General features: G+C 36.6%; 1 protein-coding gene across 3 annotated transcripts in view; it reads right to left on the bottom strand.

Moving 5' to 3' along the window:
* LOC133804817 (BEACH domain-containing protein B) overlaps positions 1–26,671 on the bottom strand; it is a 93,502-nt gene that overhangs the window by 19,945 nt on the left and 46,886 nt on the right. For all 3 annotated transcript variants that reach the window (XM_062242938.1, XM_062242939.1, XM_062242940.1), the window contains 18 exons: positions 26,297–26,641; positions 20,703–20,876; positions 20,310–20,470; positions 19,899–20,214; positions 19,310–19,742; positions 18,849–19,185; positions 18,552–18,740; positions 17,413–17,674; positions 17,146–17,331; positions 16,847–17,065; positions 16,346–16,519; positions 15,854–15,969; positions 14,072–14,524; positions 13,713–13,923; positions 4,520–4,741; positions 3,918–4,385; positions 3,507–3,836; positions 2,964–3,416 (listed from right to left, as the gene is read on the bottom strand). In XM_062242938.1, coding sequence (XP_062098922.1) covers positions 2,964–3,416; positions 3,507–3,836; positions 3,918–4,385; positions 4,520–4,741; positions 13,713–13,923; positions 14,072–14,524; positions 15,854–15,969; positions 16,346–16,519; positions 16,847–17,065; positions 17,146–17,331; positions 17,413–17,674; positions 18,552–18,740; positions 18,849–19,185; positions 19,310–19,742; positions 19,899–20,214; positions 20,310–20,470; positions 20,703–20,876; positions 26,297–26,641 — 5,049 coding nt within the window. The remainder of the gene's footprint in view (positions 1–2,963; positions 3,417–3,506; positions 3,837–3,917; positions 4,386–4,519; positions 4,742–13,712; positions 13,924–14,071; positions 14,525–15,853; positions 15,970–16,345; positions 16,520–16,846; positions 17,066–17,145; positions 17,332–17,412; positions 17,675–18,551; positions 18,741–18,848; positions 19,186–19,309; positions 19,743–19,898; positions 20,215–20,309; positions 20,471–20,702; positions 20,877–26,296; positions 26,642–26,671) is intronic.

Genomic DNA, 26,671 nt, shown 5'->3' with positions numbered 1-26,671 from the left:
GCATGGTCAGTTGCAAAGGAGTTTTCACAAACCTATGGGATTGACTATACCGAAAACTTTGCTCCAGTTGCCAAACTCAATACTATCTGAGTCCTACTCACTGGCAGCCAACTTGGATTGGGAATTATTCTAGTTAGATGTAAAAAATACTTTCTTAGATGGTGAACTAGAAGAAGAGGTCTACATGGCTCAACCTCCTGGAATTGAAGAAACTCCCAAGATTGTCTGCAAACTAAACAAATCACTCTAGGGCCTTAAACAATCTCCTCGGGCATGGTTCAATCATTTTTCAACAATAGTCGAGGGTCTCGGCTACATACAGGGTCAAACAGATCACACTCTGTTCATCAAACATTCAGGAAAAATAGACATAACTATCCTGATTGTATATGTTGATGATATTATAGTCACTGGCAACAATACAAAGGAGGTGAATTTGATCAAAGAATTATTGGCAAAAGAGTTTGAAATCAAGGATCTTGGAACCCTGAGATACATTCTGGGTATGGAAATTACTAGGAGTAAAAAAAGTATTTTTGTATCACAAAGGAAGTATACTCTTGATCTCCTAAAAGAAACTAGAATACTAGATAGCAATGTTAGCAAAACTCCAATTGAACTTGGGAACAAAGACCGAAAGCTCAAAGAAGAACCAGTTGACAAAGATACCAACAGTTAGTTAGAAAGCTCATTTATCTTTCACATACTAGACCAGACATTTACTTTGTTGTAAGTCTAGTGAGTCAGTATATGCATGACCCACGCCGAGGTCATCTCAATGTTGTGCATCGAGTTTTGAGGAATTTAAAGGGAACACCAAGCAAAGGGTTATTTTTCAAGAAAACTCTAATGAAAAGTTGAAGCATTCACAGATGCAGACTGGGCTGGATTGATTGATGATAGAAAATCTACATCTGGCTACTGTACTTTAGTGTGGGGCAACCATGGTTTTAAAAAACGGTTGAGGCGTACGCCTCGAGGCGCGCCTAGAGGCGAGGCGATAAAAAAACGCCTCTGAGGCGCCGCCTCATAGAGTGGCAGTGAGGCGCACGCCTCACATGAGTGAGGTGGACTGAGGCGGACGATTCTGAGGCGAGGCGGACTGAGGCGTATGCCTCATGTTTCTGCACTTTTTGGCTGTTTTATTGCCTCACACGTGGGGCTTTTTTAAAATAGTGTTTTGGGCTTTTCTTTTAACTAAATGGGCTTAAAGTTTGGGCTTATTTTATCAGATTTTAAGTTAAAAAAAACCCTAATTTCTTCCTAACCTTCTCACGGCAATAGCCTCTTTTCTTCTCTACCATCATCTCACAGCAGCATCTCCCCTAATTTCTCCCCTGTCTCCATTATCTCACAGCAGCATCTCTCCATCATCTCATCTCAGCTCTCCCTCACTCTTCATTTCTCTCCTTTTCACGCAAGAAGCTCTCTCCTCACTCATTTTATGCATTTTATGCTCTCTCCCTCACACGTTTCTTCTCTACCATCATCTCACAGCAGCATCTATCGATTAATGCATTTTATCTATATGATTTTAAGACTTATATAACTAGTACTTTTATGACTTTGATATGGACTTATGTGTTCTTTGTTATGAATTCTATGAATTTTATGAAATTTCATGAATTTTAGGATATTTTATGAATTTTATTATATTTTTTAAATTTTATTTGTTCTTATAGTTGAGGCGTACGCCTCGTTGCGCCTCGAGGCTTATGCCCCGCGATACTAAGAGAAAACGCCTCACCTCGCAATTTCGCCTTTTAAAACCTTGGGGGCAACTTAGTAACATGGCGAAGTAAGAAACAAAATATTGTTGCAAGGAGCAGTGCAGAAGCTGAATATAGAGTCATGGCCCATGGAATGTGCGAAGCAATATGGATAAAAAGATTACGGGGAGAGTTGAAGAGTGAGTATGAAGCCCCATTTCAGCTCTATTGTGGCAACCAGTCTGCTATTAGCATTACTCACAACCCAGTCCATTATGACAAAACAAAGCACGTGAAAGTGGATTGTCACTTTATTAAGGAGAAAATTGATGGAGGGGTTGTAAAAATTGAGTATGTACACACAAACCAATAACTAGCAAATATTCTTACCAAGGGATTATCCGAAAAAGTATTTGATTTCTCAGGACTCATCAATATCCACAGACCAGCTTGAGGGAGAGTGTTGACAACTATGAAATCAAATCCTATTGATTTGGTTTCTTTATTATTTAGTTTTCCGTTATTATTCTGTTTCCTATTTTATAATAATTTCATTTATTGTAATTATTCTGTATTAAAGGGGATTGATATGTTAAAAACCCTATATATACTCAGCTCTAGGTTGTAAATCATACACAAAAATAATACAAATAACTTTTTCCTCATAGTTTTCTCAAAATCCTTCAAAGGAGACCTTTCCGATATATCTTTCCAGGATGGTGTGTTTTATGTTTGAAAAAAAAAAAGGTGAGACAAGAAGTCATTTGTTCATAAATTGCAGGTTTTCACTTGCTTTGTGGTACAGGATTTTAAATGAGAATTGAGCATTCCTGAACAATGTACAGGAAATGGTCCATGTATATTTCAGGCGGGAAGGCAAAAAGGTTGTTATAGAGAGTCTGTAATGGCAGTTTGGTGGTCTATCTGGAGTGAAAGGAAGATTTTTGAGCATAAAGAAACTGATGTGGAGTTTCTCTAGGATAAAATTAAACATTTAGTTGCTGTTTGGTCCTATAATTATTCTCTGATTTGATCAGGGAATGGAATTGATTTTTTTATTTGTCCTGTTTATTCCTAAGTGTTACTGTATTGTACACTCACATTTATTGTTAATGAATCATATTCATAATACAAGTAGTGTTGTTATTTATTTTTTTATTTTTTACTTTTTCTTTAAAAAAAGAAAGAAAAAAGTGTCCAATGTTTGCATCTAATATGTGGTATTGCAATTTAAAAATAGAAAATAAAACAAACCTCAAATCGTTTTGAATCCAATGCTCCAACTGGCTTTGAGAGATCCCGGAAGGTTGATGATTTGTTAAAATCAAGAATTTCTGAAGAGTAATCAGCTAAGATCCAGGGGAAAACAGGATATTGTGTTAGATCATTATAAGATCTTCCTGCCAGTGTATTGAGAATCATTAGATATTCGAAGTTTGTTATATCCCGTTTCCTCCATCTTTCTCTCGCAATATCTGCCATCTCCAGTGCTACACGTCTGTCAACAAATGAAATAACTCCACTCTTATCCCTACCACTCCCCTTTGGGAACAAATATTCATTTCTAGTGGCAACTATCAAGGTTCCAACATCTTTTGCTTCCTTCAGTGACGCAAAATTAAAAAATATGGGAGCGACTGAATCACTGAAGAAGATTTCTATAGCAGTGTATCTTAGCAAGTACCGAGTCCAGTGAACAGCTTTTATCTTTGAACAAACACATGCCAAAAAGAAAAACATCAGACTATATGCAAGATTTACAGGAGTAAAAGTAGAAGGAAATGATCAGTTTCCTACCTTGCTAATGTTCCATCTCCTATGTCGCTTTATACTTTTTAGTTGTTTCTTCTTAAGCTCATTTGCATGCATGTCTGCAGTGTTATCAACTGAGGTACTCTTCCCAGAATATAGATCCAGATCTCTTGGTACTCTCAGGGATTTTTGCTTTTGATCAGGCTTGGTCGTGTCAGAATTGCTTGAAGCATGGAAGCTTTTGAAAACTGATAATCCTCCAGTACCTTCAACCAAAATCTCACCAAAGAAATGCAATACACTTTTCTTAACTGCCAATTGTCCAGCTAATTTTCTTTTTGAAGTTATCAGTACGCAAGGAACTGATGTAAGAACCTGAAACATAAAGCTATATATTAGCTAACCAAACATTTACCTAACTGCCCTTGCATATAGTTATATCAACCCCACATATACCTCACTACTTTCTGCCTCAAGTGAAGACAAAGAAGAATCTTTTCTCTCTTCCACCCAATCACTGGAGTCTTTGACTAGCTCAGGGAACTGACTGTCTAAGACATCCTTGGCAATTGAGGCCTTCTGCCCAGTGAGTTCAGCATCGCTCTCATTAGATTCTAAAATCACCTCATCAGTTATCCTACGAACTCCTTTCAGCAAAATCTGCTTCATTTGTTCAGGAAGATGCCCAGCTAACCCAGATTTACTGTCATTCACTGGAAGTGTAACCTCATCGCTAGGCACGGAGGATGGAGGATGACAAAGCTTTTCATCAAAATGATAATTCTGTCTCAGCTTTAGTCTCCTTCTCCATGTATCTTCTGCCTTGTCAAGTTTCCAATGCTTTTCAGCATTATTTGGAAATTGGTTAGTAGACCATGGACCTCTTTCATCAATCAATGCACGAAACATGTGTATCCATTTTTCCTGTTAAAACAACATTTTTAGTATTGCAGTGTGACAACATGTCCTGAGCCATATAAAGTGAAGCCAAAGACACTAAACAGTAAGATAAAAAGGGCATCTTTCAAAACACAGAAAATGGCAAAGAATTCACATACAACTATGTTTTGTTGCTCTTCCTCGTGAGTAAGTTGGAATGCACCTCTTCTGCTCTCATCTGAAACTAGAATGGAGTTTAGGCTACTTTCTAAATCATCTTCAAATGCTTTCCTATTATGTGATTCTGCAGATGAATTTTCATCCATTCTAGTGCTGAGGTCATGCAACTGTCTGGTGCGATCGGTGTTTAGTGTTTTTACATAACTTGTCTCATCAGCAACCTGAAAATTAAACTAGATAGTTAATGCCCTGAAAACATTATCGCAGAAAATAATGAATGGACAAGTCCATAAAGAATATATTTTCGTTTCTTTTCTTTTCTTTTTTAAAACAACACTTCTTGTATTGTGGATAAAAATTAATACAAGGAACACATGGGGTTCCAAAGCAAAACACTAGGAACATTCTTACAGAAAACACAAATAAACATTGTTATCAAAACTCTTACAAAAAATACTGCCATTTTCTACAAAGATCAGAAAATGAATTAAATTCTTGTGTGTTAAACAGCCATATGGTTACCCAATGTCTTGCTTTATTCCAAGTAGTCTTATGGTATTGACTACCAGGAGACATTTGCCCATGTTGCTAAACTGAACCAACCGAGTTCTTCCGTCCATTACTAATAAAACAAGAAATTAGAGTTATTTTAATACTTTTTAAACTTATTTTTTATCAAGAAAATAGTGGTTTAGGGTATTTTGTAGTGTCTTTATCTTAATTTTGTCAAATATTAAATATAATAAAATAATATGAAATATTAGTATAATGTTGGAAAAATATATCATAAATTGTGGAATTTTATCTCGGCAGGTGGTGGATAGAGTTTTGAATATTTTGAAAGAAATTGAAGCTTGTAATGGATTCAAGAGGAGGGAATGCTGCAGCATTGCGTTCTACCAACCAGCAGTTTGGAAGGCCCACGTGGGAAACATAAATTTTGTCTTATCCAACTCAATTTCTTGGACTCACTTTAAGCTGGGCAGAATATTAATTAGAAGGCTATTGGGCCATTAATTACCTTTGGGTCCATTAGCTTACAAAGAGAAGGGAAAGAAAGAAAATGAAAGGAGGCCCACGTGGGGAATATTTTGGAGAAAAGGGGAAATGACCTAACCTCACATTATTCAATTGCCCATTCTGAAGAGAAAAAACGTACAGGACAGTAGCCACCTTGGAGAGATGTAGAGAATGAAGAAGAATAAAAGGAAAAAGAAAGAAGAGGAAGAAAATTTCAAGAGGAAAAGGGAAGAGAACCTCTTGGGAACACCTATTGGGGCATAATTTTCTAATCCCTCTGTGGAAAAAGAGACTTTTTTATATATTTCATTCATGAGGAATAAGGCCTTTAAATAGGCACTAGGCACTGTATAGCTCTAACAAATCTAGTAGTTAATACCAAATATACAAAAAATAATTACAAATATTCTTGGGTAAATCAATTAGCCTAATAAGAATAATCTAATTCTAGTATCTACTACAATTATACAGCTATACTAAATAAATGCTAAAAATAGAAAGTTTTCTACACCCTCCCTCAAGTTGGTGCATAAAGATTCCACATGCCCAGCTTGCAAACTATCTCGTTAAAAACTTCTTTTGACAAGCCTTTGGTTAACATATCAGCTTGCTGCAGTTTGCTAGGAATGCACACAACGCATAGCTCTTTTCCAACGATCCTTTCTTTGATAAAGTATCTATCCACTTCAACATGTTTGGTCCTGTCGTGATGAACTGGATTATGTGCTATGCTGATTGCTGACTTACTGTCACAGTACAGCTTTAAAGGCTCAGTTTGTTGCAGCTTTAATTCTTCGAATATTCGTTTGATCCATAACAGTTCGCAAACTCCCTGAGCAAGGGCCCTCAATTCTGCCTCTGCACTACTACGAACTACCACTGGTTGTTTTTTACTCCTCCATGTGACTAAATTCCCCCATACTTTAATACAATATCCAGTTGTTGATCTTCTATCTTCAACTAAACCTGCCCAATCTGCATCTGTAAAAGCCTCAACCCCTCTTTCTTCATTCTTTTGGAACAGTAATCCATTTCTTGGTGTTCCTTTTAGGTACTGTAGTATCCTATATACTACCTTCATGTGTTCCTCTAATGAATTATGCATGTATTGACTAACTAGGCTCACGGCAAATGCAATATCTGGCCTTCTGTGGGATAAGTAGATCAGCTTTCCCACTAATCGTTGATACATTCCCTTGTCAATTGTATCTTCTTTAATTAACTCCTTGTATTTGCTCTTTGGTTCAACTGGTGTTGCTACAGGTTTGCAGCCACTCATTCCAGTTTCTTTGAGTAGATCAAGCACATATTTCCTCTGAGATACAGCAATTCCTTTCTTTGTTCTTGCAACCTCCATACCCAGGAAATACTTCATTGATCCAAGGTCCTTTACGTCAAACTCTTGGGCTAGCAGTCTTTTGAGTTCCATTTGTTCTCTAAAATCATTTCCTGTTAGTATTATGTCATCGACATAGACAGTAAAAATAGTTATCTTAGCCTCTTGTGAATGCTTAAAGAACAAGGTATGATCTGCCTGCGCCTGCTTATACCCATACTTTTTTACCACCAGATTAAATCTTTCAAACCATGCCCGTGGGGATTGTTTCAAGCCATACAAGGATTGTTTCAAGCCATCAGTGCATCAAAAATCTTCATGCTCCTTATGTTAAACACATTGTTTAGTTTCTCATCAACCCTCCTAACCACATTAAAATCACCCCCCACACACCATTGATCGCCACTAATAGCACTCAAACCTGTTATTTCATCTCATAAATTATCCCTTTTTCCATACTCCACGGGGCTAGACACCAGAAAACCACCAAGGATCATTCCCTCCAACCTCAATACGAATAGAAACCGAAAAATCGCCCACCAAAGAATCAGTAACAGTGACACTCTGGGTATCCCATACCACTAAGGTACCTCCCGATCTTCCTGAAGCTTGCTGATAAATCCAAGCACTAAATCTGGATCGCCAAATGCTTCCCACAAACCTCCTATCTACTATTTCCTTTTTCATTTCTTGAAGAACGATTAAATCTCGATTAATTTTACATATGGTTTCTTTGATCGCCTTCTGTTTTTCTTTGTTGCCACACCCCTTACATTCTAGGGAAATATCTTCATAATACACTTCGACACTCCTCACCTTTCTTCACCCCTTTATCATAATTAACATTAAAAATCAACTTCCTTAGTTCTCGATGACTTTTCTTAGAAAGCAAAGTTGAACTGCCTACCTCCTCCCCCTGAACATTAGGTAACACCTTAACAACCAAAGAATCCATGACAATGTGTAACCTGGAAGATTCATCTAACTTGTTGATACACGACAGTAGTGTATCTCACGAAACCAGAATAATAGCTGGGAAATAAAGGGAAATTTTTTATTAAAATACCAGAAAAATAAACAGCTCCAGGATATTCCAGAGACCTGGTTTCTCTCCAGCCTAGGGCTCAAATACATCAATTTCAGCATGCCCTAACCATTTAATCCCTTAAACTTTCCAAACAAAGCTGAAATCAAAACAGAAACAAAACAAATAAAATAGGTAACTAAAATCACCAAGTTCCCCTATATATCACATTCTCAAATCTGTCATTAATCACCATATCTTCGTAGCATAGATGTATGGGCTGGTGGTGTAACATTACCCGCTGCCCAACTTGCACCTTGTCCTCAAGGTGGAAAAGGACCTGCTGCAGCAAGTGGGTCAGATGCATTGGCTGTAGGGTCAGCAATGGCCTCCTCAACATCTCAAGGATCAATATCTTGCAGCAAGAGCACTTGTAATTCTCTCATCTTGCAACGATGACCCGGCAAATACTTCTCATCACACTTGTAGCACAAGTAGCGTGCATGCTTTTGCTAAAGTTTCACTTCAGAATGTCAACGGAAGGCTGACTCGGCTTTGGTGATTGTCATGTGTGGCGAATACCCCGTTGGGGTTAAAGAAGGAAAATCCTTAAGGACCCTATACTGCGACTAAAGTTGGTAGTGCATTGAGCCATTAATTTAGCTTCCACCTTTTGGGCCAATTCCATAGATTGCTCAAGCCCACTAGGCCCAAGTTAGTCACCTCATGACCTATATCTGATTGAAGCCCATTAAGAAAAGTAGATTCCAAAACTTGCTCTGAGATGCCGTCTAGTGAGGAAGCGAGTAATTCAAACTGCTTCCGATATTTCCGGACGATACTCTCCTGCTTCAAAGCCAGAAATTCGCAATACATAGATCATGCTGGAAGAGGTCGGAATCGACGAATCATCTGAGTTTTCAGGTCTTCCCAAGTCAAATGGTCGTTGGGGTGCTCCCATTGGAACCAGATGAGCACTTCTCCTTCATGGCTGATCACTGTCGTCTCCAAAGATTCCGCATCAGTCATGCAATGTATAGAAAAGTATCGCTCCGCCTTAAGAAGCATACCATCCAGATTCTCACCATCGAAGGGTGAGAGTTCAATCGGACGAGGCCTACTATCCCATCTCGAAGTGGTGGTCTCACGGTACCCTCCTGACTCAAAACTGCTGCCACAGATTCCGATTGGCCTTCCCAAAGTCAGCATTTGTGGCCCTTCTTCGACAACAACCCCTTTCCCGGCAGTGGATGCATGGTCCCATCCCTCCACCACCACTGGTGGCGGTTGGCGCTCCACATGGCTGCGCATAAATTGATCAAGGCGACTAACCAAAGTGGCCATCCCCTGTTCAAGTGCAGATACTTTTGCAAATCCTCATTCATGGAACCTATCTCGGTTTGTAACATTGTTATCATCTCTTCCACTGCTTCTACACAAGACTCCATCTTGGTGACCATGGCTTCAATCTCAGACGATGCCAATTGATACACTACAGTAGTGTATCTCACGAAACCAGAAAAATAGCTTGGAAATTAAGAGAAAAATTTTATTAAAATACCAAAAAAATAAACACTTCCAGGATATTCAAGAGACCTGGTTTCTCTTCAGCCTAGGGCGAAAATACATCAATTTCAGCAAGCCCTAACCCTTCCCATCTCATCCTATTTAACCCCTTAAACTTTCCAAACAAAGCTGAAATCAAGACAGAAACAAAATAAATAAAATAGATAACTAAAATCACCAATTTTCCCTAGATGTCACATTCTCTATCATTAATCACCATATCTCCCTAACATAGATGTATAACCCACATGCGAAACAAAGCAATTACCCCGTGGCCCATCCTGTTCAGTATTTCCTTTCCTTAGTTTCATGGACTCTTCATACTTCACTACCTGAACCTCAAAGAGCCCCATATTTTCGTCGCATGACCCTAACCCTTCCTCCTTATTTTCCTCCTCCCAGAATCTTCTAGCATGCACCACAATATCTTCCACTTCCTCCTTGTCAGCTTAAGAATCATTTTCCATATCCTCATCTTCAGAAGTGCAAGAATCAAATTGAACATTGACCATTTGATGAATAAAGTCATCATCTTCCAATTCTTGGTCATTAAAATTCGAACCCACTTCTTGGCCTTCCAAAAGAAAAGTACTTTCTGCACTTGGGTGTTTAGGCTATTGAGTATATACTTTCAAACCTGTAAACGCAGCTCCTGGATCCGAAGCTTCATCTACCTCTTCTTGAAGTAAAACGTTTCGTTTGCTTAAGGGTTGAGTGACCATTTCATCCCAATAAATAACTTTTCCTTGGAAAAAGTTTTCACGGAGTTTAGGGCTAATAGCTCGTAGAATGTCCAAGAAAGGGCCCTTTACAACCAGACCTTTCCATCCCCCTTGAAGGCCCAAGCCCTTCCCCACCAGCATTGGAATGAAGTGAGCCCTAAAATAAAACAAGTCCAATCTCAAAGAACAAGGCCCATTCTCCATTTTCAAGGCCCAACCCAAACTACTACAATATAGAGATATCTGATAATTCAACATAGGGTACGTGGAATTCTCTATATTGCTGACTTCAACACACATGTAGGAGGTTCTCCTTTATTCCACAGATAAATCTGCCAGCAATCTATTGTAAATGAGCTTTACAGAAAAACAATACTCACGGGATTCAACCCCTTTAGACCCGTGTTGTGATCCCTGAAAATAGGGCATAAATCTCATCCAGATTGTGCCACCGCCTAACCACCGCTTTCCATCATGTCGTCCCCAACCACCTCAGCCTCTACTGATCCATCCGTCTCTGCTCCACCTATCATCTCCCTCCCTATCAATTGGACCCCTATCGGCCCTCTTCCGCCCAAACCTCTCTCCTGACTTCTTTCCGCAACCAGAAGCTTCTCTTGCGATTAGGAACCCTTCCATCCCCCGTCTGACATCTAAACGTCCGCAAATGTAAGAAACCTCCTTCATACGGCAAGGAAATGCAATTGGGAATGAATCCATCATCTTTCCCTGCAACTTTGATTTTTGCACAACTTAGAATCTTCCTCTCTAAGGTATCCTTATCTTTTTTTTAATTTATTTATTTTTTTTTTTGAAAAAGAGATAGAGGTCAAATGTCTTAGACTAACTCCTCCCAAATTTATTAGGGAGCGGAGCCTCACTTATGGTGGAGGAAAACTGTGGTAACAAAAGATTGATACAATAAAAAGCTCCTATAGCGAATAAGACTTAAGACTATCATTACATAGAATAATGTAGAAAATATTGTTTTTTATTTTCTGTTATTATTTTAATTAATTCGGTATCCCTCAAGAATGGGAAACCAAACTGTACACAATATATTTTTTCCTTTTTGGAGGATTTTAGGTTGATTTAGTACCATTGTAATTACCCTAGAATATTTGGTATTTAATACCAAATTAGTCTAGTTTGTAAAGTGCCTATTTAAATGGCAATGCTCTCAAAGAAATATAATATCAGAATATATTTTCCACAAATAATACAATTAAACTCTAAGGTATCCTTGTCAACTTCCAATAACCCTCCACATAAAGCTCTGATCACTTTAAAAACATGGGAATTCCATATATTCAAAGGAAATCCTTCAATACCAATCCACTCATTTTTGCACAAAACTTTCATATCCAAAGTTTGACTCCCCCAATTCCATTTAACAAAGGAGACAATTGTGACTGCCGGGATAGCCACTGTACCGATAGAAGCCAAGGTCTCCTGTTCTTTCCCATTGGCACATTATATAACTACTCTATCATCAGAAAAGCTGGAAAACCTCAACTTTCTCCCCAACTAGCGTTGTATCTCGACGTGAACAGCTATCCAAGGATGTCGACAATCCTTCCTAAACATCAAAACAACGTACCTCCAATAATTGACTGTCTTCCCAACCTTGTTATCCATTTCATCTTCTCCTGAGGCCGCCTCATCCTCGTTGTACACCTTCCAACCAACCGTCCTAGATGGGGTATTACCCTTCTTTCCAACTTCGATTCAGACATCCCGCCAAATCCTTCCATCCCTTGGCATGTCCTTCCTCAAGGACAATAACCGACTTAACATCGCTATCTCTCAGAACTGTTATTTTAAGAAAAACACCTCTAACGTTCTGAAAGCATTCCAAAATCAACCTTAAGGAATTATTCCTAAAAGTCCTCCAGCGATTCACCCTTTGACTATCCAGAGATCGAAGCAGCCATTCCACCTCTTCTAATAACATACTGCTACATCTAAAGAGATAGCTATCTCGTATCCTGATAACCTCGTCCTCTCACAGATTCGTATTGACCTTCCATCCCTGGAGAGAGTCAGCATGAACGCCTTATGTTTAGTTCTAAAACTCCAATAACGATTACCATTATTAGAGTTGAAGGAAAACAAACGAGAATTTCGTCGATTCCAGTGGGAAAATGGAATTTTTTCTTCCCATAACCAGTGGGGTTTTGGTGTACTGTCGACCTAGACATGACTCGCACTCAAAAATTGTGTTCTCTCATGTTCCCACTCGAGAGCGACTATATCTGTCAGATTAAGAAAATGGGAAAGACTTCAAACGATTACCAGTACGAATAAAAGTTTCAAGTTTCACAATTCCTACTTCTATCTTCTTTCTGTCCTCTTCTAGGCACCAAAGCACTACTCTATCACCATACAAGGGACTTATTTATGTTTTTCTTTCAAAAAGGATTCCAAACAGTACTGGACACTATCCCATGGCATATAACTGTCATCTCTGAACACTAACACTACTTTGCACCAATTCCTATTGTGCATAGAAAATTTCCTGAATTTTGAGAGGCTTCCTACCATCTTCTTGGAGTCTTCATCCAGAAAATCATGCACTCTGAAGATTCCTTTTCTTTCTTTGGCAGCTAAAAAGACAAGTTCCTTCTGTCCTTCCATTACACCTTATTTTCCTTTCATTACCAACCTTCTCCATTAGATATTTCTTGTACCAAAACTTTTTGGCAACCAGATTGTCCAAGCATTCTTCTATCTTCCTCCAATACTTGTTCCATAATCATCATAAATCTTCTTATGTTTTTGAATACTTCCATCAACAACACAAATAAATTATTTCTGAATTATCTTTTGAAGTTTAATATACACTTTGCTTTCACCACAACTTCAAGGACTTCAGCAATCCACACAACAAAGTTGACGGCGATCACTAGCATTTAGCCTGAGAGTCTAATCCTTTCAGAGATCCTACTGAGGCTACATATTCTACCACGGACAACACAAGGACTTTGTGTTCTACTGTTCTATCCTAAAACTCTATTAATAGTTTCTAAATCTAACTAATCTGTTAAAACTTAAAATAGTCCAACGTTTGGACCCATAAAATGTGATTGTGAACCATAATTATTAGTCATAAGGGCATAATAAACTTTGTGCAAAAGTATTATAATAAAAAATAGAATAAAATTTAAATGAAAAGCCCAAAGGTTGGTATAGGATGTTATTTCCTCAAATAGCCATTGGGCCACTTTTATTAGGCCAAAGACTTTAAATAAGCCCAAACATAAGTTTAAAGAGTGAGACCTAAACATAACCCTAGCTTAGAATTGAGGTTCCCTACTTTTGGGCACCTCAAAACATAAGCCTCTCTGCTTTAATCTAAGACCTAAGCCTTAAAAGGCATTTTTTGGGTGCCTCAACAATGCCTTGTTAAACTTTGTTGCACTTTTTTTATAATTTGTCCATTTTCTTCAGCATTAAAAATAATAAAAATATTCAGAAAAATTTTAAATTTCTTTAAGAATCACTAAAATATTTAAGAGACACACCGCTAGAAGCACTCGATCCTTCTGAATGAGATTGTGAATAGAACCCAATTCTTTTAAGTTGCTGCCTGAGTCTGAGTCATCTTTTCCCATAATGGTGGATGCAAGCACTGATTTGCCACAATTTACAGTTTCTCGAATCAAGTATGATATAACTTGAAAACGGGCACCATCATTTAACGTTTTGCACTGCGAACGAACAACAAGCAAAGCCCTGGCCAAAGTGTCGATTGAAAGTTACATTGCATAAGAGAATTTAGTGAATAGACTGATACATCATAGATTACATTGGCAACTTTAAAAAAACATATCTGATAATTCTAAACTTGTTCGGGAAGCGTAAGAAGTGTAAGAAACAGTACCAAATGAACAACTGCAATCTGTTCTTGCTTTGCTCATCATCAGCAGCTAACAAACATGGCAAAAGTTGAATAACCTGTTGGACACATCGTGATGCTCTTTCTAGAGAAGATCTGCAGAGGTAAATGATTACAAGTCGAAAGATTATTCTTGGGCACCTTTCTCCTCGTAAAAGCATGGCCTTATCAACATTTTTGTTTAGTTTTCCACCCAATGCACTGCCTATGCCTCCTGATACAACAACCGCGGCAACTTCTGCAGCAGGAATATTCAAGGACTCCACCAAGCCACGTGCTCTCTGGCCTAAGGATGGGCCTACTTGGGGTGAAGATTTTGGTAACATTTTGCTTGGCCCCTTACCATTCATCTCACTTATAATTATCCATATGTTATCATATAAATGCCACCACTTGTCATCTTCATTTTCCGTTTGCTGATTAGAACTCCACAGATTTCTAAAATTTATCAAGTGAAACTAGTATTGGTCAGATGCTAAAATACAATGAAAACTAGTTGTAGAAAAATCTGCATAGTTCTGGAACCACAAAACCCTCGTATCCAACCTTCTGGTATAGGTTCACTATGTATGCAGTACAGTTAACATGAAATCGAGGGAGAGGTAAAAATAGAACCATTGCTTAAAGTTTGCCAATAAGGCTTTGCAAACTGTACTAGGTCTAGACACTTTTCAACTTATGCCAGTGGCTCAACATATAGCAATAGGTACTCTTACTGCAAGAAGTTACACAGCAATGACAATGTCATTAACTTCTTTTTTTTTAAAAAAAAAAAAGTAAATTGACAATGTGGTTAACTTTTTCCACCAATCAGGGAAACATGTTACACTGAAAATATAAACATCATTTTGTGAACAATCCATACTTCGACCTATAGATGTATCAATGGAAATATCGGCACTATAATTTTATGGAAATACCAAAAATATTTTCGATATTGATGGAAAAAATTCATGGATTTCACATATATTTGTCTAAAAATATGAAAATTAATAATAGAACTTGTAGAAAGCCAATAAAATTGAACAATTACAACAATAAATACATTATAATAATAAATAAAAGTCTTAATTATATATTATAACAAAGGTTGTTCTATATATATATATATATATACAAATTATAATGCCAATAGATTCAGATTTAAAAAAAATAGTTTTAATCAAAAGATGTTTGCTACACGTGAATCTCTTTTTTTCCTTCTTTTTTTAATTCAAAACATATAAAATTGTTAATTATATCGGCAGTGTACCGCTGGGATTTTAAGGACATCTAATATTATTTTCTACCGATAGCATATATCGAATTTAATAGATATATCTCTGAAAATGTTGGCGACAACTTGCCAGAAAAATATTCAAGTTCAACAAAATATCAGGCCCCTTTAAATTCCGAGATTTCCCCGACATTTCGACCGAAAAAATTGATTTTTTCCTTCTTGATTGAAAGTACAGATCAATAAGCCTGCCAAAAACCAACAAGCCGTCTTTTGACCAAAAAGGCATGAAAATATCCCAGACTAAAGACACTCGCCACCATAAACTTAATATCTCTATCATTTTATATGAATACTAGAGCATTGTTTCAATTTATATATATATATATATTTATCATTCATGAGTGTAAAGAATTTGGAGTTGTCCATGATAAAAATTCGCAAATCTATTTGGTACAAACCAACAAAATTTTCTTCTCGCTTAGTTTGGCAAAAATACCAACATTACTAATGATTTGCATCAACTCAAACTAGAAATTAACTGCCAATACCTGGACATTTGGCTATCAGATTCTCCTTGCAAAACCTCATATAAGGCAGAACCATAGTCTTTGTGACATTCTATTTCTAAGGTATCAATAGAAAACTCTGAGCCACTTGAAGGAAACTGTATAAATTCAAACATTAGTTCTAAATGATCTTTCTTATGTCACTATCAATGAATATAAAGTAGAAATTGCAAATAACTTCACCTGATGCTTTAAGCACAAGGAAGACAACTGACATTTAAAGTAGAGCGGAAAGGATTAAATGAATATGATATAGTTGATATCTACCAGGGCAAAGAATATTTTTAACTAACACAATTAAGCAGCTATGTTTTCTCTTGTGAGCTATTCATCCTTTGTTTATTCCTCCCTAATTCTTTAATATATAAAACAACATACTATTTTATAAAATCACAAGCTTGGTTTAGATTCAGGACCATAGGCATAAAGCAGTTATGATAATATGACACAACCAATAACAGGGAAGCTAAATACCGGAAGTTCATGGTCAATTTCAGAGATAAGCATCTCATCAACCAATCTTAAAAGGTATAATGTATTATCTCGACAAGGTTGGGAGATGAAAATATTTTCTTCAGAACATAGGTCCACCAATCGCTGGATTAAATCCTGATATATATCACGAAGCAAGTGACGAGAAACACTCCCCTGCAAAAAAAATGTTATAGCATTACCATCTCTTTAAACTGTGAGACATGACAGAGTTACAGATTATTTAAACTAGTTAACAAATTAGGGTAGCTGTTTGGATTAATGATATAGCTAATTTCCAGGGCCGTTTCTTTTCTAATACATCAGGGGATACAGCTTTGTTTTGTAATATTTCATTTCCCCTTCAATATGGTGGATTTGCTATCCACCTAATCTTGGTGTACTGCCATTTCACCCTTTTAATAATATGTTTTGTTTCTTTTTATTAGAATATACACACACACATACAGAATTAACAAAGGCACAGTAAGGATTTCAACATACATGCTCACACTGCATAAGTAGGAAATTCAAGGTCTCTTCTAACTGTTGCCAACCTCCTTTTACATGATGCATATAGTGACAAAGAACAACACAGAATAGGCTCCTTACAAAACTTTGCTCATTTATCCCATTGATGTCCCGATCTTGTGAATTGACTTTGTAATCTTTTAACACGTCTAGCTTTATAGAAGCTGCTAACCAAGAATTCCACCCAAATTCCTATTTATGAAAATGTAGTAATGAGACAACAATTTTATAGAAATCATGTGAAGCATCAAAATATTTTTAGAATCCAATACCATAAAAGCCTCAACATTTGAAGGACTTGAATCAAGAAGATCAAGTAAATCTCGGATTATTTTCACTCTAGCAAATGCATCCTCAGAGCCAGACAGGAATCTGAAAATGAGAACCAAGATCTGAGGAAGGAAAAAATGAGAATTATGGCCCTTGCTTCTCTGCCTATTAACTTGCTTTTGCAAAACCTGTCCATAAGATCAAACTCAGACAATATCCACAGCTTTTATATTTCATATCTATTTTTTAAATATTATGTTTATAAACACCTGTTTCGGACTAGCACCACCAAGAAGAACATCAAACAAGGTGGCACACAAATTATCTGTCTGTGGAAACCTGAACAATCTGTCAGCCATTGCTGAGAAAATTGGTTGCAGCCTTAAACTGATTTTCTTGTGGTCGTCAGAAAGATATCGGGATCTTCCAACAGCCAGACTAAAAAATCTAGGTCCCTTCTTCTCTGATGGAAGACCGACCAAAAGTCTCCCAAGGAACTGTAAGCCAAGTAATCGAATAGGCTCAAATTCCCTAAGAAAAAAGAGGAATGAAGATGAAAAAGAGTGAGAGAGTGGAAAGTTTAGAACAAACAATATTGAGTTCATATTACCCACACTGATTTCAGAAATTTGTAAATTGATGGCATGTTTACAGAACCATAATCCAATAGATAGATAAACGGTGATACAATAGTATATATAGGAATGTGAATCATTGTTTGTAATATGTTGTTCACTTAAAATGCTAGGAAAGTGAAACAATATTGTAGAAAATGCTCTACATATGGTTATTATCAAAGGAACATTTTAGGGGTAAAGTTATGTTGTAGGTTTCTACAATTAGAAAGAGAAGGATAAAATTAAGAAAAGAATATTACCCTACGGTAATGAGAGGAATAACAATCCCTTTCTTTTACCCTGATTTTATATGAGGTCCATAGATTCTCCCATTCCAGAATTTGATCAAAACACTTGAATGAGAATTATTACTCCACAAATGATTCTCACTCCCATTTATTAAACATGTCACGTGGGTTTATAGTTGTAAATAGTAATAACATTTTTTTCTTATAATGTTATTATTCACATCACATAAAAAAGAAAAAGAATATGCACAAGGAAATAAGCAATATAGAAGAGGAAACAAAGTAAGTTAATAATTTCCTATAGTCTAGTGATCTATAATTTACCAACACACTAACTGGATAAAATATTCGTGGCAGACTAACCATTATGCATCAAGTTTTGGACCACGTTGGAGAAAATCAACCCCATTCACAAAAGTTTTACTGTTTAAAAGGAACTCATTCACAATATCAATTCTTAAACTCATTCACAATATCAATTCTTGAACTCGCTCACAAAGTGAGGCTAGAAAATAATTCTCAGCTATTTTAACATAAGCACACCTCTGAAGAAGATTGACAAAGAGGTGACAACCACCAATCAAATTGACTTGTTCAAGGAATGCTGCAAGCAGTGGCTTTTGAGAAACGTCTCGAATAATCATATGTAGAACGTCCTCTATACATGACATGTCATGACTTGCCTCGCAGAAAGCAATGAGGGATTTTATATCTACTGCTGCAATGTTCTGCCTGCATTTTTTTCCCATGACTCTTACATTAAAACTTGGAATACACTCAGTAAGAAAAGATGATACTAATTGCATGTGAAAAATAACCAACTCTTCTAAAGCACAATACCTCAGGCTCATTTCACCAAGACTCAATAAAAGGAGACGAATTTTATGGATTTCTTCTTTGCTAGGCCTCTCTCCTATAACTTTTCCGGTAACAGGGTGTAGAAGAGGTTTGTTCCCAGTAGCAAATTGAGATTTTGCATTATCCCAATAAAACTGGCGGATTATATCAAGTACACGGGGAAGCCGGCATAAGCTTTTAAGCAACCGTGGATCATTATCAAATTGCTGAATGAGAAACATGTACAGTTCACGCTGCACCCTGTAAGCTGTGTAAAGCCAGATAAGAGGATTAAGAAATATGCTAGATATAGCATCTTTGACAAGCAGCTCCGCTAAACCTGCAGGGACAAGAAACTACATCAATAATAGAACATGCTTCAGCATTCAGAGTGAAAAATAAATACAGCGGAAAGATTAACATCATAAAATTCAATAATTTCAAGTTGAACATGAATTATTTACCACAGTTCGCGATGACATTAAACAAATGTTTCAAAGCTGAAAGCATTTCTAAATTAAGTTGCTGAGGAGGAACTGATTGCAACAAAAATCCCAGAATTGAAAATCCAGATAGAAGATGCATCTGCTGTTGATTAGCCAAATTCTCCTCAAGAACAGAAGCTATAATCTCAATAACATCAGCAGTTACCCGTTCACTTGTAATAGGAATAGGCAATGCAGGTTCACACTGGCCACTTTCTTCATTCTCATATTTATCAGACTGGGCAATAAGAGGGAAAAATACTGAAACACCGCCAACACAGTAAATTATCTGTTGCAATAAGCGTCTTGAGCATAACTGTGTGCCAGTCATCACATTTGCTTCAAATAAGTTCCTATCTGGTACATGATCCAGCATTGGTGAAACATTAAACAATTTCTTGCCATCACTTGCCTGAAAGAAGAAACCTACTGATTAATTTTTTTTGTTTTTCACGAGAAGAGAAAATATACTAAAACGAGGTTTTGTTTCAAGGGACAAGTAAATAACTTCAATAGTTCATAACAAGGCAACAAAGAAAAAGTAAAAAATAACAGAAACAAAGAAAACCTGTGCATTGATTCCAAAGATAATTCTGAATGCAAGTCCATCTTTAATATCAAGAATTCCAGTAGGAATTAGATTATCACTGGAAGGGACAGCTTCATTATCAAGGAATGAATACATGTAGCTTGGTCCTAGAGTATATATACCCCGGACTTGATCAGGAGAAATGGTATCACTGAATAAATAAACAGGACCAATCTGACCAAAGAATGGAGAAGTGTCTTTTACAGACTCCTGCAGAATGTCATCTTCGCACATTGACGTATGAATTTTTGCACCAATTTTACAACTTGTCAACGGTTCATTAACTTTAGCATATCTGAAACAAGAAAATACAGAAATCAGAGTAACAAAAATTTGTATGAAGAAGAAATTAAGATTTTAAAGGCAAAAAAAGAATGGAGTTGGACCAACCTGCATCTTTCAGAAGATACAAGCTCACCATCCACATAACACCTTAATAAGCTGCCTCCAGAAAAGGCTCTCCCAATGCTATGAGTTACACATAGAAAATGCCATTTCTTTCTAACAAGATTAATGGGTAGTTGAACACATTGTCGCTTCAGATTAATTGACTACAAAATACAAAAATGATTATCAGCATGAGAATGGCAGGAAACTTGAAAGCGGCAAGTGTAAAAAGTATGAGGCAACTAGAAGAAAATCAAGAAAAATTAGGAGCAAAATATTTTAGTAGAACAGCACAAAGCATAGATGTGCAATTAGAATACATGGGCAACACTTCAGTAGTTAGAAAATTGTCAGGCACCCAAAAATACCCCATGAGTAAGTCAACATATGTTTTACCTCGTAGGTTAGTTTGTCCTTTGCAAGAACTGCCAAGCATCCTCTTCCATTATCTGTCAGAAAGCTGAAAAGACCCATTGCTACACTTCTAGGGAAATTATCTACCCTAAGCCAGCATGAAAAGGAAAAACCCTTGTTGAGAGGCCACTGCACAGGTGTTTTTATAGTAATCCCCTGCAAAAATATTATAAAAAAAGATAAAGAGAATCGCATTAATAAAGGTGACAAGATGGCTTAGGCATTCTGCATTTGTACTGATGTTGCAACAGAACTGAAAAATCTAATGCATCAGTGATCTTATATTTGTCATAATTCAAATTCATGGCATTTTAAGCAACAGTCAATGAGAAAAGCACACAAGGAATATAAATGGTGATGGATTTCAAGTTTCCCATATGTAGTTTACTGTAGAATTAGTCGTATAAAGACTGATTCATAGGCTGTTTAGTCAGGTTCTATTTGTTAGGATATTAGTTAGTTCCTATTTTATCTATTGTAAATTCAGTATATATATATATATATATTGCTGTAACTTATTCATTCATTTAAGGTTGAATATACAAGAGTTTTCTCCTAATTAATTGCTTATATGGTATCAGAGATTTAGAGCAACTTTTTGGTTGAGAAAATTCAAATTCTTTTCGAATGAGTGGGACAGATGGATCTGATATGTCCTTGGACACCAATCAATCAAATCCCACAATTACTCCCATCAACCTCACTCCAACCAACCTTACTGCTACCAATAATAATTCCTTACCTTTCCAAATCACAAGCTTCAAACTGAATGGCCGTAATTACCTTCAATGGTCACGGACAGTTCAACTCATCATTCGAGGAAAAGATTGTTTTGGCTATCTTGATGGCTCGATTCCTAAACCAGCTTCTACCGATCCAACCTTTGCTTCTTGGGACATCAACAATTCCATGGTAAAGGCATGGCTCCTACACTCAATGGACGACTCCGTTACTGAAATTTATCTTCTTTACCCGACAGCGAAAGTAATATGGGATGCTTTTATTTTAGCATATTCAGATTTGGAGGATTCTTTGCAAATATTCAATTTACAACATCACTCCAGAAATCTGCGTCAAGATGAAGGTACAGTCACTCAATATTACAATTCTTTAACCAAACTTTGGCAGGAACTTGACCTCTTTACACAGCCAATCTGGACTGACACTACAAATCAGGAAATCTATTGGAAATTGCTTGCAAAAGAACGAACCTATGATTTTTTTACTGGTCTGAATCCTGTTTTGATGATGTTCGTAGTAGTATTCTGAGCATTAAGTCTCTCCCAACTTTTCAATTTTTCTTCGGCCCTCACTTAAAAATTTAGGGTTTGATATTCTTGAGGTTCAATCCTAGAAAACCATTTTCGAGTGTTATTATATTCTCACCTCCGGCCCAAGGAGATTGCCCAACTTCCGCTTGGCGGACCCCAATTCTCCAGTGCACCACTCATTCCTGCACCTTTGCCTCGTCTCTGCTGGTATTTCTCTATGGCAGCACAAAGTTTAACACAATATTTCCCTTTAGTTGCACAACAACGCAACACTCATGCACTCCAAGTTATTCAAACCCCTCATACCCAATGGATTGTGGATTCCAGTGCTTCAGACCACATGACAGGTGATAAATCACTATTTTCATTTTTTAGCAAATGCTCCAATGAAAGCACTGTCTGCATAGCAGATGGTTCGTGTTCAAGAATAGACAGAATTGGCACCATAACAATCACACCAAGTCTTGTTTTAAATTCTGTTCTTTACGTTCCCAAACTTGATTGTAATTTAATCTCAGTGAGCAAACTGAATAGAGATCTTAATTGTGAAGCTAAGTTTACTGCTAATTTTTGTATTTTTCAAGATGTGGAATCGGGAATGATGATTGGCCAGGCTGAGTTCAGTAAGGGCTTGTATCTGCTAAAAATCAAAACCCCCGAGTCGAACCATGAAAATCATTGTTGTCTCTCTCAGTGTCAATCTCTTACATCAGTAAACCAGTCCAATAAAATCAGCACAATCACATTATGACATTACTGTCTAGGTCATTCAAATTTCGTGTACCTCAAACACTTATTCCCATCCCTATTTGTCAATATAAACCCTGTCTCTCCAATGTGATATTTGTCGATTTTCTAAGCACTCTCGTCACTCTTTTGCCCCAAGACCTCATCAACCCTCTCATCCCTTCTCACTCATTCACGGGGATATTTTGGGACCATCCAAAATTCAGAATATCAGTGGGGACACGGTCTTTATTACTAGTTGACGATCATAGCCGCTTAAGTTGGACATTCCTCATGAAATAAAAGTCTGAAACAAATCAAATTTTCCAAAACTTCCACAAAATGAATCAAACCCAATTTCAAACAAACATTCAGATATTAAAAACCGACAATGCTCATGACTTCTTCAATTCTGTCATTGGACCATATTTGCAATCACATGGGATTGTTCATCAAAGTTCCTATGTCGACACACTACAACAAAATGGTGTGGCCGAAACCAAAAATCGCCATTTACTTGAGACAGCTCGATCCTTACTTTTTTCATCTCAGGTTCCAAAAAGATTATGGGGTGAAGTTGTCCTCACAGCCACCTATCTCATAAATAAAATGTCATCATAAGTCCTAAAGTTCAAAACTCTGCTACAAATCCTTCTTGAATCATATCCTCACTCACATCTTGTGTCTCAAATTCCCCTTCATGTCTTTGGTTGTGTTGCATTTGTCCATGTTCACTCCTCACATCGAAGCAAACTCGATGCCCGCGCCACCAAATGTATCTTTCTTGGCTACTCTTCCAATAAAAAAGGCTACAAATGCTACTGTCCAATTTCCAAAAAGTTGTTCCACTCCATGGATGTCACTTTCTTTGAAGACCAGCCTTATTACAACAATTCTACAATTCCGGGGGAGAACCATAATCAGGAATTGCAAAATTGGGACTTTGTTTCTCTCATTGACAATACCGAGGTATGTTTCATGGCTGGTTGGAAGATTTATTTACCTTGCACACACCAGGCCGGATATTGCATTTCCTTTGAGTTGTATTGGTCAGTTCATGCACTCACCATACCAATGTTATTTGGATGCTACAAACCGGATCTTAAAGTATCTAAAGGGAACTCCTGGTAGAGGATTAATGTTCAAAAAACAAGCTAAAAGGAGTATTGAAGTATTTGTTGATGCTGACTGGGCAGGCTGTCCAAATGATCTAGGGTCTACTTTAGGGTATTGTTCTCATGTTTTCGAAAACCTAGTTACTTGGCGAAGTAAGAAGCAGACCGTGGTAGCTAGGAGTAGTGCTGAAGATGAACTCCGTTCCACTACTCTTGGTATATGTGAAGCTCTTTGGCGGAAGCATCTTCTTGAAGAACTACACATACTGAAGCAAGGTCCCATAATCTTTTGGTGTGACAACAAGGCTGCAATCTCAATTTCGCACAACCCTGTCCATCATGATAGGACAAAGCATGTTGAAATTGATCATCACTTTATAAAGGAGAAGATTGATGAAGGGATTCTTGAGGTTTCCTACATACCTACTTCATAACAGACTGCAAACATTCTTGCAAAAGCTCTCTTTAAGCCTATGTTTGAACGATTAATAGACAAGCTTGGGATGTATGATATATATCATCCAGCTTGAGGGGGAGTGTAGAATTAGTCGCATAAAGACTGATTCATATGCTGTTTAGTCAGGTCCTATTTGTTAGGATATTAGTTAGTTAGTTGCTATTTTATCTATTGTAAATTCAGTATATATATTGCTGTAACGTATTCATTCATTTAAGGATTAATATACAAGAGTTTTCTCCTAATTAATTACTTATATTTACTTTTAATAACATGGACAAACATCATGTTATTTGAGATTTATATCTCAAAAAGAAAAAGATAAAAAACAGGAGCTGTAAAGCTACTCAAACAATTTCAATTGATTAAATGTGTGTTAATAACTTAATGCTGTAGAAAAACATGCGTATAATAGTCCCTTATTTACCCTGTCTATAAAATATATAAATTATATGCGTATAATAGTTCCTTATTTACCCTGTCTATAAAATATATAAATTATTGGGGAGTAATTAAAAATATTTTACAAAATATATATTTTATAAAATATATAAAATATTTTTCTGGGATATCTTAGCAGGTTCCATTATATAGGATAAGTTGATAATTTAGAGATTTTGAAACATTTTGGAGAATAGTTTCTGATATTTTATTAATACACAACCAGGAATTTATATAGTTTCTGTAACAAGATGGGCATGATTAATATCTATGCTCCAACTTGAGGAGTGTTCCCCGTTATAGATAGCTCTAATTAGTTGGATGTAGCTGGCTTATTAGCTTAAGCCTAGGGATCCAAATTGTATAGTTTCCTAACTTTGTATATATATATATGTATTTTTTTCAATGAAATACAACACAATACAGTTCTTTTCACCTCAAATAACAATGTTCAACTATGAATATTCCTAAACAAATCTTCCCTAATAAAGGAAAGAATCAAAAATAAATAACAATCCCTTAGATCATGGGAAGCACTATAAACCACCTAATTTTATTTTAAATAACGAAATCGTAAGAAACATCAAGTTAAATTCAGAATTTCCACAATACAAACAAGCTTGCTACTGTCAGATATGCTATGTATATTTCTTACTTCCAATTAGCTGGTTCCGTACTTCTAAGGCAAACAGAGCATGTGTTAGACAATAGTCTACTCCAATTACATATTTTCCTAAAGCTAAAGATATAGCAAAGAAAATTTAATGAAGAACACAAAACTAGTTTACTTTACGTATCTATCAAAGAGGTAAATTTAAATGCTTGATATTAGGATATGTATTTAGTAGTTCTATTTACTTGAGTGAAAAGTTTGATTTGTATTCTTGGAATTAGTTTCGTAGTTTTTTTAGCTAGCTTCCCAACTAGTCTTGGTTATTGTGGGGTCCCTTCAGGGACATCCAAGAAAAACAGAATTGGTTATTGTGGAAGAAATTAAGATATCTAATGTTATATTAGATGCTAAATAAAAATGAATAAATCAATGCACTCCAGAAAAAGGTAAGATGAACACATTTTCTTGCATGCTAATGTTCTTTCTCTTCCCTTCAGGGCACTTGGAAGAAAAGGATCCTACACCTGTCAATAAACTTAAACTGGTCCAATTGTTTGCTTTTAAAATACTCCAGAAGGCTATGTCCATAAGTGCTTTAAAAGTGCACGGAAAGGTACATGAAGAACATTCCAACATTTGCAACAAACAAGAATGCATAAAAACTTACTGAATCATTAAAAGATATATTAGACACTAAATAAAAATGAATAAATCAATACACTCCAGAAAAAGGTAAAATGAAAATATTTTCTTGCATGCTAATGTTTTTCTCTTCCCTTCAAGGCACTTGGAAGGAAAGAATCCTACACCTATCAATAAACTTAAATTGGTCCACTTGTTTGCTTTTTAAAATAATCCAGAAGTCTATGCCCATAAGTGCTTAAAAAGTGCACGGAAAGGTACATGTAGAACATGCTAACATTTGCAGCAAACAAGAATGCATAAAAACTTACTGAATCATTCCCATTGAAATCAAAGAAGGCAGTTGGTCCTTTCTCATTTAGCATTGACAAAACAGTGGACAAAAGCAATGAGCAATACTTTTGCCGACTCGCAACCTTCTCACTTCGGAGGAGAGCAAAGATTTTGCGGATATCCTTCCCAGAAATGCTGTGCCCACCAATAACCTGAATTAAGTGCGCAATCTTAAAGATAACGCTATCACTGTTTTCTTGTGGAAACCAATCAAGCAGAAAATTAAGCATTCCTGCTCTGACACAAGAAGCTCGATTAGAAATCGAGTCCCTCAGTAACTGTTGAAACACATCCAATCCATGCTGCTGTAATGACTCACTGCTCTGCCCCATTAAACAGCAAATAATACACAA

This window comes from Humulus lupulus, chromosome X (assembly GCF_963169125.1).
Source record: "Humulus lupulus chromosome X, drHumLupu1.1, whole genome shotgun sequence".
NCBI classification, from domain to species: domain Eukaryota; kingdom Viridiplantae; phylum Streptophyta; class Magnoliopsida; order Rosales; family Cannabaceae; genus Humulus; species Humulus lupulus.
This window is presented reverse-complemented; position numbering and strand designations above follow the sequence as displayed.